This window comes from Atractosteus spatula, chromosome 12 (genome assembly GCF_055471065.1).
Source record: "Atractosteus spatula isolate fAtrSpa1 chromosome 12, fAtrSpa1.hap1, whole genome shotgun sequence".
Lineage (NCBI taxonomy): Eukaryota > Metazoa > Chordata > Actinopteri > Semionotiformes > Lepisosteidae > Atractosteus > Atractosteus spatula.
The window spans coordinates 30,889,412-30,905,230 of NC_142717.1; the positions used below are offsets into that span (position 1 = coordinate 30,889,412).

General features: G+C 42.8%; 1 protein-coding gene across 1 annotated transcript in view; it reads right to left on the minus strand.

The window, feature by feature from the left end:
- LOC148822896 (protein Jumonji-like) overlaps positions 1–15,405 on the minus strand; it is a 142,562-nt gene extending 127,157 nt beyond the window's left edge. The window contains exon 1 of the mRNA XM_088929014.1: positions 14,863–15,405. Within this exon, the coding sequence (XP_088785140.1) occupies positions 14,863–14,907 (45 nt within the window). The 5' untranslated portion in view covers positions 14,908–15,405. The remainder of the gene's footprint in view (positions 1–14,862) is intronic.
- Between the last annotated feature and the right edge of the window lie 414 nt (positions 15,406–15,819).

Here is a 15,819-nt window from a genome sequence, read left to right on the forward strand (position 1 = left end):
TAAACATGCCCAATGGTGGGCAGTGAGAGATGTCCAGACTGGATCTCGTTCTTGACCTTTCTTAACCAGAAGGGCTGACAGAGGTTTTGTAATGCACAACAGTTTAACAGGTGTATCGCTATTTGTAAATAAAGGAAAACTCCTGTGGCTCCTAGTCAATCTTAGGATCAAGAGGTACCAAGTATTATTAAGGAAGTCATTATTAATTGAACTCAATGTGTGCCACCGGGTCTGATAAATAGACCATGGTAAACCTCTATTCTCCTATTCTTCTTCTTCATATGGTATACCAAAACGTCTAGCAGAAAACTTTTGCATCAGCTATCACTGTTATATGTATCAACTCAATCTGTTTGGAAGAGAAAACAGGCAAACAGCCTTCAACCTGACCCTTGAACCTAATCTACCTCCTTTCATTGTTCCTGCTGGAGAAAGGGATTGAAACTGTACAATCCCACTGTTATTTCACAGAATTTTAGCAGAATATAGAGATGCCCCCCACCACCACCACTGCCCCACCCATGGAAAACTTCAGCAATGCTGCTTAAAATAGATTTTCCAGCTTTCTTGCTGGACCTGTAACGGAGGAAATTAAGAAATATTTGGGCATTAACACTGAGCTGCCATTTCTCACGGTTCTCTTAAGAGCAACAATCCAGGTCTTCAACTCTCAGCAGGAGACCCGGGAAACTGCAGCATAGAGCGGCTCCGAGAGAAAAATGGCAAGGACCTTAGGCTCCATTTGGCGTGGAAACCCGATCGTGATATATGAGAATCTATTAGCTGAGAGGAAGGGCCCATCTTCTCCAGCACATGAAAGAGCACAAAGGAAATTCATTCGTTCCATCCTCCCTCGACTTGATACTTGTACTCACAAGAAGCCCTGGAAACAATTTTCCAGCGAGGGCCTGCCAGTGATCAGAGACTGTCTCCAAATAACTGGATCTTTTTTCCCCTCTTGTTGCAGGTACTGGGCTGCAGAGAGGCAGAGACACTCATGTTTCTCTTTTTCTCCTTCCACAGGGACGTCATGGGCGCTGCTGTTTCTCCAGTGTAGGGTCTTAATGAGTCAGTCCAAGATGCTACGTTTCCACTTTATAATGACACATACATTGCTGAGAGGAATTGAAAGGGGTGAATGAAGGAAATACTTTCCTGTGGAAACACACCGAGTACTACAAACCTGAGAAAGGAAACGTTGTTTTTTTTTTGCAGCCAGTGCCCACGCACATGTTATCAAGAACTAGTGAAGTGACTAAGATGACACTTGAATGAAAAGCTCACACAAAGTAATGGGCAGAACACTGCAATTCCAATAACGAACGACGGAAATTTCTTTGCGTAACTCAGTTGGAAAGGAACAAACTTGGGCCAAGAGATGCTGGAGCTGAGTCACTGGACGTCTGTGAATAAAAAGAAAAGGTACTGAACAGAAACGTCAGCCGTTAAAAGATTTATACGTCAGAACCGCAAGGCACACACAGGACAGCCTGTCCCAGACGACGCTTATCAAAGCCAGCCCTTAATCTGGCTGCACGATGTTCCCCCTACCACGTGCGCGCGCGCGGTTCACAGCTAGTGTGCCCCCCCCTCATTTCCCCCACACCCCAAACACACAGCTCTCCTCCGCCCCCGTCACGTCTCGTTATTTCTCCAGTGGTGGGTTCTCAGCTTCCACTGGACTCTGCTTGACCCCACAGCCTGTTAAGTTCACCTTGGGAGAGCACTGGTTTATAAACGACCGACTCACAAGTTGCTTTATTTTCCACGTTTCTGAGATCTGAAAGAGGCTTTCCTGACTCAGCCCTGTGCAACACCTCCCACTCCAGCACTGAGCCAGTCTTGCACACACTGCCCTGCTGCGTCACACTCTAGACTAGTTCTGCAGGCAAGGTTCACTGCATTATTATCGCACTGGCGTTCCCAAGTGTCCAAGAGCGCTTCGAAGAGCAGCAGACCACTGTCAATCAGCACATTCCGGCCTGCCTACAACGCTACAGGCCCACTGAGCCAATTCCTGGAAAAAGGTGGCCCAGATCCTTTTAAGACGACGTTCAGGAAAATAAAAGCCTCACAATGCGTTTCCGACTGGAAAAACAAAACGGCACTGAATTTTAAGCTTTTTTTCCCCCCCAATATACCTTGGTTTTAAGAACAAGGCAGAAAATATTCTACATAAAGCAGACAAAATAACTAGCTTGCAGTACAAGCGAACACACAAAATGGGCAACTGCATTATTTATGCCGAAATTAAAACGTCAACTCAAATATCCACCAGTATAAGGACACCAAGTGCAACAGCCTCAGAGAAAACAGCCCCCTGAGCACTAGGTTAGAGGCTACAGAACTGGGTTACAGATGCATGTCAAGTTCTTCATAAGCCACCTCATTTAAAATCTGTTAAAAATACCAAAAGGCTAATCACAAAAACGTTCTCCTGAACAGCTCTCCAAAAGAAAATGAACTAGCGCAGCTAGCCAAAAAAAAGAATAGTACATTTGCATCTCGCCTGGAGGAAATTGTACTTTGATAAGAGAACAGCTCAAAATACCTTTGGCTTTTAAAAACATATACAGTAGGTATAATTACAGAACACCACGTCTTACAATCCAAAGAACTATTAATTATTTAATTGCTTTTTGCCCCGAGTCAAGTTACTAGAAACTTTTTCTAGCTGATTAAATCATTAAACTCAAGAGGTTCCCTACAAAATGTCTTACAAAGACAAATTTGTAGTTAAAAACGAATGGCCCATTCAGTAGTGAACTAATCTAAGATATCTTTACTTGAAAGAATTCAGGATACCTGCTTCAACAACATGGCTGAGCAGCTTTGTACAGACTTCCATTACCTTTTGGGTAAAGTGCCTCCTGTTCTCAGTTCGAAATGCCCTTACACTTGTTTTGTCTGGTTTGTGTTTCATGGTCCTCTGCATTTTCACTTTATCACTTTTTCAGGGCCTTTGAGGATTCTGAATACTTGTATCAGGTCCCCTCGTAATCTACTCTTTTTGAAGCCTAAAAAAACTTCAGTTCCTTCAGCTTGTCAGTAGAGGATATTCGCTTAAGCCTAGTAAATTACTCAGTTGCTCTTCTATGGAAAGATGTCAGAACAACAATATCATTTTGTAATCCTGTCTTGGGTGCAGAGTTAATTGTTCAACAATCAGCTTTAAAGGGCTCCTGAATAAAGCTACAGTACTGTACACCATCACCTCCAAATGTAAAAGTAAGCAGAGACTCGACACAGAACACACTTGAGAACCTGAACGTTTGAGCTGAAAACAGCCATTCAGTGTCGGAGACCCAAGCTGAGATTTGGGGGGGGGAAAAAAATAGTTGCTAGAACGATGCCTTTTAAAACCATCAAACATGATGCTGGAGAAGGAGAGTGAACGAGGCTCACTAGGAACCAAATCGGACAGCAAGGCACTGTGCTAATGAGCTTCTAGCATATGCTTGGTAATTAGTGCAAAATGAACAGGTCATTTTATAACCGAGTGTACTTTTAGCACATACTACATATAACTGTACATAACACAGTTCAGGGACAGAATAACAGGATTATAAAACCAGATTAGGCCTTCAACCCCACATACTGCTGCCTTTGTGTTGCATTAAAAAAAATATTACCTTGATATATTCATACTTGTGGCTGTGTTCGGTACACTACTGACTGATTTCAGTAAACAGAATAACTTATACGGCAATTTCTGGATTTTCTGGATGGTCTTTAGCATAATAAAGTGTAAGACTTCAAACCCTGCTTTTGTGGATAAGGAAGGATTTCTGCCTATATTTTAGTTTAGATGTCACCAAATATTTAATAGGGCCAGATCAGAGTTTGGTTTCTGCCAAAAAGAGGGGGGTGAGTACACCCCAAAATTTCCAATAGTTTTTAAGTAAGCATCCAGACTTTTCAGAATAGTCCAATTTTTAAATAATGCAACGTCCCACAGTTTGGGGGCCCTTAAGTGCTCTCTTTGAGCATGGTTGAAAAGACGCTCCATTCTGCAGCTATAGCAGTTGCCATGGAAACAGGGCGGCTAGGCCTCACTGATGACATCGTGCTGGAAAATAGCAGCTACTCTTGTCTCCATAGCAACTACTCTTGCTTTAAGTGACGTTACATTTTACATATGCTCATCAAGTGGCAGCTAATTCGGCGCTGAAAAGTTACGCTTAGAGTGCCCTCCCTGCACCCCTTTCCTACATCAACCTTCAGTTTTTTGACCTGCAAGCCAAATTCTGTTACTGTCCAAACACAGGAACTGTTACACCCTTATCAGAGCAGACAATTAGTGAACCAGTTTAGTATTTATGGAAATATTAGCTCCAAAAGAATATGTTTAAACTCACTCCACAAAACCAAGCTCGATTTCAGCCTAGACAAGAGTAAGCCCAATACAAAATCAAGCGTGGGGATTTCTAACAAGGATTAAATTAATTTTGTTACATTTGCATGTGACCTCCACTCTAAAGGTCACAGGTCAGGTCCACATCTATCTGATCTCATCACGTTCCACCCCACTGAACAAGGTGCCCTAGCTGCAATTCCCTATTATGAGCAATATTAGCCTGTCCTACCGGGCCAACACCAGCTCTGAAAACTACAAACCCCTTGGCTTTTTTACAGAAAGCACGAAACAGACAAAATGAAGACCAAGGAGGATTCACGGACAAAACCTCATGCGATACTGGAACACATGATTTTCTCCCTTGTATTGCCATTGTATCTGCTAAGCTACATCACTCCAAGATGGGCTATAGCTTCCCCCCCCCCCAAATAAATCAAGGAAAACCACTATTTCCTTTTGTGTGTAAAACCACAAAATAAGGGTAAGTGACAAACGTTCACTCTGCTGGCAGTATTTTTTTAACCTCTATACAGTTATCCAACGAGAAATACTCTGCAGTTCACTGATGAAATGCTGTAAATGTCTGCCTATTAGTGATGCTATAGGCCAGCTTCTCAGATTTCATAGGTTGGTCTTTGTTCTAAAGAACTCCCAAGTATTCTTCAAGGTATTGTAGAGTTTCAAAATGCCTAAGGTTGACAAACTTAACTCCTATTCCACTCTTTCAGAATAGCATACTTCACTCCCACAAGGAACACTTATTAGTTACAGTTTGGCTGAGGCATGATTGGGAAGACCAACACTGACTTTGGCCAAAAACATAATGAGAAGGCTACCATCACTAAAACAAACAAAGCTTCACCAGAACCCCCACCACCACCACCTTCCAAAAAAAATTAACTCCTGGTTGACATCAATCTATTTTTGCATATGAAAAGATTTTCATTTCAGCATAGATCAAGGACTTCTGATCACAATCACCACAACATACATCATCTATTCATATTGATAAGGGTCTGCCATGATGCTGTTGATGTCCATTGATCACATACAAAACATACCACCTCTTTGTGCACAACAGGGGCCGTGATAGAGTAGGAAATCAATACTTTTCTCAGTGGTTTCAAGGACTCCATTACAGTCAAGCTGCTAGAGAAAGTTCTGCATCACACCAGGAACAGTCCCTTTCATTTTCCAGATGTCACAACGTAGCATCGGAGAGCTATCATACCAAACAAAGCTGCTACAATTGAAATTGGTCCCTTACAACTTTGTTTCATGGAAACGAAGCAACCCACAGGCAACCAGAAAGATCAGATAAATTCAAATGGTTACAGTTATGCAGGTCATTTACACCAAATGCACATATTTAACAGAGTAACATAAAAGTATTGAAATAACTTAAAAAAAACAATCCTATGATGCAACAGAACTCTATCGGCAACAGCGCACAGAACATCTGAAAATAATTTATGGGTGAAATATGAAAGATACCCTTCCTAAACTAAATAGCACAGGGGAGCACAAGCATTGATGCGTGCCCTCATTTGGGTTGGTCTTTCTGAAAAACTGCTGAAATGGTCACTGAAACAGGCGTGTCATAGAATCCATACACCTGGTATAGCAGTATTTATGGAAAAACACTTCCACTCCATCAGGAGACACCTGAAAGTGAAAATACTGATTCAAACCACCATCACGATTGAAATGCAGTCATTTTCTCTTATAAAAAAAATGACTTCAGATTGAAATAGTAAATAGAAGTCTTTAAGGAAGCACAGTAACAACGTCCTGCTGTGTGACATCAGCTGTCTTTTCACAGGCCACTAAAGAACGTTTTAAGCACAGAGTCCCAGCACAAATGTGCTGCTTGAGACAAAATGAAAGAGACCAGGTTGCCGTTAGTTGTGCTGGTCGACCAGTAGGTGGCGCTCCTCCCTAGGAACCATAATTTTCCAAACCAATGCCTCAGTGACATGAGAGGAGACTCACTGCTGTAGGAGCTCCCGACTACATGGCTGTTAAAAGATCTGTTTGGAAGAGCATGAACGAATGTGGCCTCCATCAAGCTCCTCTTTAGGTTGAATCAATTTCTCACTCCTCGGGCACAGAATGGCTGTTGTGTACCACCCAGGTGGGGATGCACGTCAGAGGTGGGTACAGGATATGGTCACCTAAATGAAAAGCACTCTGAAATCTCCTGAAAGGTGCTATTAGAAGTACACTCAATAATGGTAACAACAGAGTGTGTGTGTGGGGGAGGGGGGGGGGGAGCTAGCATGTATGGAAATGCCATCACTAATGAGAGAATTTCAGCTACCTGACATGATTTTGGTCACTGGGAGAAAGTTCAATGTTAGCCACTGCTTTTAGATGTCCCGTTTGCATCTGGTAGGTGAAGATCAATGCGTGCACTTTGGAAAGAGGAACATCCACTGCTGAAAAAAAGCCAGCTGGGCCAAAACAAGGCTATCCACATGCTCATCTTCTTTAAGAGGTCAGCCCCTCTCTGCCCCTCGATGGAGGCAGCACAAAAAGACTCCATAGCGGATTCAAAATATTCACTTCTTAATACAATTGTCTCTGAAACTCCAAATTCAGTGCTCAATTCTTTCATATACCATCAATCTGCCACTAGCAGTCTTACAAAAAAAACACTTCTTAAACGATTTGGAACATACCGACGGAAGAATTTCCTACCAGTGGCTTAACCCAGCTGCAACTGTAAGAGGATTTCACTGTGCCTCCCTGTAGTTTAACTGGGAATGAGGACATTGTGCCTTTTTATTTGAAATCAACACTGAAAACAATGTCATCACACAGGCTATAAAAGAAGTGGTGCAGTAGCTCATTGTAGTCAGATTTAGATTTCTTCATTTGTAGTAGACAATGCAAAGACAACAGAAAAGGATAAAAGCTACACAACACTTGAATTTTTATTTCTGCCATGGCTTGAGAATCCAGGTCAGTCAGTGTTGCGCTGGGGCACAACTGCCCTCGGTTGTGCTTCTCGCCAGCTCCTACTGCGTCAACAGAAATAACCCAGATTTCCACATGTGACAAAAGCAGAACAATTTTGATTCGCCGCCTAATGCACAAAAACAGTTCAGACTATGGAAAACGTTCTTTTGAAAGGGAGCGATTCCATCAATTATGGCACACAATCATTCTGTTTCTATGCACCCCCACATCAGAAAGTAATTAAGAAAGCGAGCCCGGTTTAAGCTGCAAACTGGAGACAGCTGTGGTATTGAGACATGCTTTCCTTCAGACTCTGCTAGGTAAGCTTTTATCATCTTGCTGCGGAAGAGCTACACAGGAACAGCAAATAGTTAAGGCAGATCCGACTGCTGGTGATTAGCTTTAATTGCACTCAGTGAGCCCCAGTAATGATGCACAGAACTAAGTGAACTGCTGGCAAGCGCAAGGAGAGGCCGTTTCTGACTAAATGAAACAAAACCACTACTCCCAGGGAACTTCACAGCAAGATCTGCGTTTCTGCACAGTCCAAGAAAACTCCACGCTCTCAGGTAAGGAGTTCAGATTTTATTGATCTCACCCCAATGTCCATCACTGCCAGCTCAAAAACTCAACCAGGCTCTGCGCGGAGCACATAAGGAATACAGAAGACCCCATCGCTGGCTGACAGCTTTTGGCCAACTTAGTTTCAATCTAATGCCTCTCAACCTTTTTTTTTTTCAGGCTTCACTGCATTGCTGTCAAGCACAGGAAGGTTCGGATGTACTGTGTGCAACACTCCTGGAAAGTTGAAATAATTTCGCAAATGTCTGGCTTGCCCTCTAGTAAATATGCAGTATTTAAAATACTTCATCCATTTAAGTAGCCTCTCCTTATTACATGAAGCAACAGAAGAAAACTGCCCCCAGTGAACAGTTCTCGCTAAATTATTTTCCTTCAGGAAGGATAACAAAAGAGTCAGTGAAGCTTAAAGCCTGAAAAACAAAGACCAAGGGTTTCATGTAAAAAAAACATTAAGGTATAAAAATTAGCAGCCACTTCATAAGATAAATGGGTGAAACAGCTTCCAACTCCATACCCATTTAAGACTATGGAGAAATGGTTATATTTTCAAGCCTCAATAAATAAACATATAAAGTTACAAAACAAATACATATGTCTGGCTGATTAGAAGTCTACTTTTTTCTACAGAAGCTAAGACGTGCCAAATGTATACATCTGCAGCGATTAGCCCAGTAAGTGACATGAAGCATTTAACTTCCCCCCCCAAGAACCACTTGCAAATGGGATGAAGACACACTAACTTCTAGTTTTTGCCATGCCTTAAACTTTAAAGCGTTCCTTTAAAATGACTTATGTAGGCCCACTCATAGAGAGCGCACCTTCCTGCCATGTTTGATTAATGTCCACAGAAAATCTGTAGTTTAGTCTCTATAAAGGTAAAATTCCTTTTTCTCCCTTCAAGAAAAGGTAAAAAAATACAAGCCTCGACATACCTAAGCCCCATCTCCCCCTCCCCCACGTTGAAGACCATTAAACTCTCCAACTTAAACTGCAGCCTCCCAAGAATTAAGCACAGAATTCTAGCATGTCAAACACGTAAATTTTAAAGACCATTTTCCACTAAAACATAAGGTTGAATGAAGCCGAGGCGAGTCTGGATACAAAACATGGCAACCTCGGGGGTCAACTGCAGACTCGCATTTCAATTTTAAAGCTGCAGGACTCGGTCATCCTTCACAGGCTTCGGCCACACTCGGTTTTGTTTCCTCTTTGTGCTCCACACAGTGCAATGGATTCTTCAACTTGGCCTCATCAGTTGTGCGCCTGATGAAACAAACACTGACAGCTTCTTTACATTTGTAAAGGCCCCAGAGCAGCTGTGCTTATCCCAGCGTACAGCAATGAATTAGAGCTGAGCCCCAGCTGGGCCTAAATAGGAGCCTGTTCTGCACAAAATGGCAATATTATCCATGTTAACTCTAGTCTTATTGTCACATTCTGTTAAACTAAATGACAATTTATAAAAATTGCTGCAACACCCCCCCCTCCCTCCCTCCCCTTCTTAATTCAGAAAAACACAGAAACCAAGGATCTGCTGTTGAAAAGCTGACAAGTTTGGTGTATCGGAAGAAACCATTAATCATAAACCACTTCAAGCAAGTTCAGGCTTCTTTACCACATACTGGAGTGATATAGCTTTGTCTAGGTTATATTTAAGTCTATCCATCAGGGAGCAGTAATTATATTTCTGTGTTTGCTTTCGGGTTCCTCAGTGATGAATTTTAACAGCAGCATCCCTGGTTCGTGCCGGGGGTGGGGGGGGGGAGGGTAACTTGTTCAAGGGGAAATACTTAAGCCAAGCATGTATAATTGTCTTACGCTAATTAAGGAAAGGTTAAATTAGTAGGGCAGGAGCCCCTGGTCTAAGCTCTGACTCTTGGGATGTCTTCGATTTTTTTTTTTGCTTTTGCTTGGTAAGATTCAACGAGATTTCCCTTGACAGCAGCCAAAGCATCTTGCAGAGAAGTGGGTAATATTCTCACCCCCCCAAACACACAATACAGTTTTAAACAAGAACTCCCGTGTGAGAAACCACAAGAAGGATAAACACGCGAATGGCTGTGAAGTAAAACAGAATAGGTGCACAGGATGACTAAACACAGGCAAGCACTGAGAATTCCATAGACTTAACAGGGCTGGGAGGCACATGGGTGTTCATCTCTTCTCGGGACGTGGACATCCCAATCTTGCAAAGAAAGCTCCAACCAAAAGGGGAGTTAGTTCAACCTGAAGTCCTATTTCTATAAAATAAGGCATTTTCGTCCAATTGCGAAGTGACATTCTGGCGCCCCAGTATGCAATGCGCCAGGTTTGACATGTCACCCGCAGACGGACACCCTTTGTGCCCGAGGTGGGGTTTCCTTCACTGAGGGGGGACTAAACCCAGCTCCACAGAACGCTGGGGGGTCAAGGTCAACAAGAGGCACAAATCATGCAGGCTGCAGCTGAAGTGAGGCAGGGGGAAAGGGGAATGAGCTTTAAATGGGGGGGCGCATTGTGCACAGTGGCTTTCCCAGGTGCAAACGGTACTCCTCCTAACACACAGCAGGCCACTGCAAACGCGTACCTGCTGTTAACAAGCTCTGCCCCTTACCAAATTCCAAGCCAGATTTTTTTTTAAGAAACGAGTTTTTTTAGTTTTTTTTTTCCTTCCGTACAAGCATGTTTCTAACTATCACGAGGCACACGGCCGCCGCGCTGAGTTACAGAACACCAGCTCTCCGGGACTGCATTACTGCTGCAAAAAAGTCCCCAAACGTTCTGGTGTGAATTTTAAAGGGAGGCAGTCAAAAGAATACAGAAGCACATTTTAACTTCTTTAAAACCAAATCCTTACTGATGGTCAGTCAGTCAGCACTGAAATACAGGAACTATAGAAGTGTCAGTTTTAAAAGGCTTATTAGAAAGTTTGTGATGCACAGTTACACAACTCATCCCTACTGCAACAACTCTGCCTGCAGACCTCGGTGACTAAACATTTTACAAGACAACTGGTCTTATGATTAAAACAAGTCAGATGATGTGCACACAACAGCTCCTAGGTACAGTGGCATGAGTTTGGGTATACACAAGTTGGGTAAGGGATTCATCTTGGATCCCTAACGTGATCGTCACACATGCATTGCAACAGAAGGCGCCCACTCATTTAATAAGAAAAAAATTCAAACCCCTTCACACCCCATTTTCTAAAGAATAAACATAAGAATAAAAAGTCAGCGACTTCCTCACCAAAGAACTACAAAAAAAAACTTCACAGGGATGCTGAAGTTCTCACATGAACAGACAATAGTGGGGAAGAAAAACCCTTCAGGAGATGTATCTGGTACACCTGATGTCTGCCGTCATGTCACCCAGGTCCGGACTCACATCGACACAGGTCGATCCTGTAACTAACTCAGCTCTCGTCTTCACGAAATGCCTTCTGTTGGGTTTTTGAAGTGGAGAACAAAAGTGGCTCACATTTATAAGGCATCATATATATAAATATGATATATATATATATTTATGCAGGCTAACTCCATCACAAGGAACTGGAGACATTATTTTAGAGTAAATCCTGTGGGAAAGCAATGGGTTAACTAGCTTGCTAAAACAGGTGTACATTCAGACCCTTTATATCTCACTTGCTGCCCCAACCCCAGACATCACCACGCAAAATATTTAAACAATAGTAAGTTCGGATAGGTTTAACAGGCTACTGGAACTCGGTTCTCTGCTTGACTGATACCATTTCCGTGTACAAAAGAGGAAGGTCACAAAATTGCAATCTCAACTTCACAGGGCTGGGAATTAAGCACATATTATATCAATGTTGATAAGTTACCATATTCAGTTATCAAAAGTCAGGATTAAATCTTACTGCTGTGGAATTTCCATTTATTTAATTGCTGTAAAGGAACATCTAAAAAACACTCCATGTCTCTAACCCAAATCTCAACATCTAGAGCTATTATCTAAATCACCGGACCAATCAAGCTTACCAATTCAAATGGGCAAAGCACCACAAGTATTTCATTCATATCGGAGAAAGTTCGACAGTCGTTCAAAACATCAGTTAGCCCCTTTGTATCTCCAGGCTTTTAGTGGCTTCTGATTGTTCAAAACATGTTGCCATAAAACCAAAGAACGATCAGACTTTGTAACAACCTGAAGAGCACACCGCCAGTGTCTTGTAAATACAGTGCAAGAATCGATCCCAGGGACAGGACTCGTACGCGTACGTGCACCGTGTGCGCAAGCGTGCACCTGGCGATCTGTTCATCACCTCAACAGCCTCCAACTCGAGCAATGAGTTTTCCACTCCAGCAACACTACCTACAACCACAAGGAGGATTTCTGAAAAACTGATTTTAACTTCGGTCGTGCTCTTTTAATCGTAGTGCAAAATACCTCTTTGGTCAGAGCGCCGTTCTGGTTTATTTTTTAGCTCACAAACCTATTATGCAAACTCATACTGTCTAACCAAGGTGCGTGAGCACGTCCTTTCAAGACTTTAGACCCACACACCTCCCCATCCCCCCTCCGAAGGGGCAGCACCGAGGGGGCAGACAAATTCGCTTCTAAATTGTAGTTAAAACGTGAGCTGTTCCTCAGTCAACCCCAATCCTATTTTAGCCTGTATCATAACAGATGCATTCTGAAAAACTTCGGGACGACGCATACTTTCCAATAAAATACAGACCTCATTACGCTTCACAAAGAAAACGATGAACGATTATCACTCGTCTTTTGTGCTTAAAGAAATCACCTGTTACAGCTTTACAACTCAGACGTCGAGTAAGTTCACATTTTAGCAAAACTCGTGTTCCTGCATTACTTAAAGATATGGAAAATGAGATTTTATTGCTTGATGCTGTATGTGATTATCGTTGCTATAAAAAATGCCCGCACGAGCCAAACCATGACTTCATTCATAAGTATTAAAAGCCTCAGACAAATGATTTCCTCATGCTTGTAGCCCGTAGAGGTTTATTAAATTTGTGTTTATTTTGGGGAGAAGTTGGTTCTGCCTCAGAATAAGCTTTTTAAATGGACAGCACACGACTACAAATGCCATACTACAAGGAAATTTGCTTGAAACGTTGAGCCACAAACAGCTCTCGCCCGATTTCCAATAAACCATGATCATACCCCCTCAATATTACTAGTGAGGGATGTGTACTTCTCCATATCCCAACATTTGTAACAAAAAAAGCCAGGCAAACGCCAACGCGACACTGGAAAATGTGATTTGTCCCCAGACCCAGCGAAATTGATAGGATTGACCTGTTGCTTTAAACGCAGTCTGTACAGACGTCTGAAAAGCAGAAAAAAACCGAGAGGCCATGCTGACTGCCCTGAAGAGTTAGCGTCGTGGCTCAAGAAAAAAAAATAAAGAAACGCTCTCGGGCCACAGCTAAGTAATGAACGGAACGTGTGACTTCAGTGAACTCCAAAAACCTTGGCTACTTTCCTGCAGTACCTCATGATGGTTACATTTATACTACAGACAAAAGAAGTGGCCATATAAGAAAACATTAATGGGGGAAATAAAAGTGAAGTATTTTCAGAATATAGTACCCCCAAACCCACACAGAATCATGACTTAAGTCCAGAAAGTTAGGGGTTAAAATGCTAAATAAGGTTACAGAAATGTGCCTAGCAACTCGACACGAGAAACCCCTTTGTTATTAATTTTTTAGCATTAACTCGTCCCCCCCACCTTCTACTTCGTCCGAAAAAAAAATTTAACAACAGGACGTCTTGCCAAGGATCTGCTTCCGACACTCCTAGTGATTGAGCCCAAGGTTTATATTATCCGTAGTTTTTATTCTTCCTTGCAAAGATAAAATGGTTGCTGTTCTCTCGCACAACATGAACCTCTGCAATGCGACTGGAATTACTGCCTTCTTAAAACGATCCCCAGTATGTCACCTTTGCGCCTTAATCAAAGCTACTGTTACATCGCGGCGTGTTTAACGCGGATCTCTTAAAACGATTAAACGCAAATCCCCTCCGTGCTTCACGAAATTTACCAAGAAAGCCTGAAATAATCGTGGCAGCCAGCCCCGGCTGCGGCGACTGCTCACAACCACTCAGAGGTCACACGGAGAAAACGTGCAAAACGAAACAAAAACAACTCGCACAGTGCATTTCCACAACCATAAACCGGTTTGCAAATCGCCGGGAACAGAAACATGGGGATTCACGGCTGCGAAGTTTGCAGTGTTGCCACACGGCAGCCAGGGAATTTAAAGGCAAAACGCAAAACGGGCCTTTTTTTCCCCCCAGTCTCGGCGATGAAATTAAAGATCAAACAGCCCCTGCCCGTGTGTGCGTGCTCCAGTCTACTGGCCTTGACTTCTGCAAACGTGGTCCTCGCTAATCGCAACTAAAAAAATCACCTACAACTCTACGGTAATGCTCCCACCCTCGAGCACATCTGTGAAACCACAGTAAATCGATGACAACATGATAGTTTATTAACAAATTGATAATGGCATCGGGCAATGCTAAACCCGGAAAGAGCCAGAGGCAACCTACAGCTATGGCTGTCTGTGCACGGCTCAAAATTACGAGAATATGAGGAACAAACAAAGCCATTCCCGATGGCAATTGTTGGGAAAATAAATGTTATTGTAGGTAACGCCGCGCCTGGTTATTAAAATCATCTAAACAAATACAACGCTGTAATGTGATCCCCCTACGAGGCTGCCTTATTTGCACGGTAGACCCAGCCACCGGAGAACCCGAAATGAACTCCCCCTTTGCAAATAAAAACATTTTACCTAGAAACCAGGGCTGGGAACGTTTCTACATAACTAAAAACGTGCAAAACGCCAGCGGACTCAATCCAATCGGCCCGAGATCAAAGTTCTCAATGCATTTTAATCACAACAAGCGGAGAGGACACGGAAACTTGTTAAGGTCAATTTAAAACCCCACACTGCCTCGCACAGCAGCCGAAAAAAAAATGAACTTACATATTTCTTTTGAATAATATTCCTCTTGGGTCGTTCCTTGCTCATTCTGCGATCCAAGTCGTGTTTGCTAAAGAGAGAATTGCCACATGAATTTTTCCCTTTCCTCGTTTATGCTTTTTCTTGAAGAACACGCCAAAGACTATTTAAATCCCCGGTACGCAGATCTGGGGAGTACGTATTTATTCCTTGTCGTTGCCTTCACGGAGCAGGGACTCGCCTCGATTCGATAGTAAATCCCAAGTTAGAAATCCACGACGCAGGAAAAACAATCACAGAAAAAGGGGGCTCCGATATAACGTACTCATAATAATTCACGATATCTTCCATTCGTAAGCAAAAAAAATAGGACGTCATCCGCTCTCCCCGAGTGTCGCGAAATTAAGAAGCGTATTCTGGTGGGCGTTTGCGTACTGCTGGAAGCTACATCTTGTTCAGGGAGGGGATTTAAAGATAAGAAAATAAATAAAAGGTTCACAGTCACGTTTCGGCTGGAGCTCGCAGACGAGATGACTGAACTCTCCAGCAGCACTGCTAATCTGCACTGAGCAATGCTCTTTCTTCCTCGGCCTCAGCCTATCGCAGCCCAGCGCAGCGCAGCGGTAACTTTAAAAGGCTTCGCTCATTAGGGACCGGGTACAAATCATGAACCGACTTCGTTCTTCGAAGCACGATTTTCCCTGCCACCGGCTCTGTGCGTATGTACAGAGGGGAGGAATCTGCATATTTAAAAACACACATGTATACATATACAAACACACTGCCGTTGCTGTGCCTTACGAGCATGATATAATGGTTATTGGTGGCCAAGATGCATTTTTAGTGCTTGGTGTATGAAGTTAAAGCCAGACGTAGACCTCTCAGTAATGAATGTAGCGCCCCCTGTGTTCTGTTTACTTAATAAACTCGAGAGGAATGTTATTAACCTGATTTAGTTACACACCTCACTGTATTCTCTTT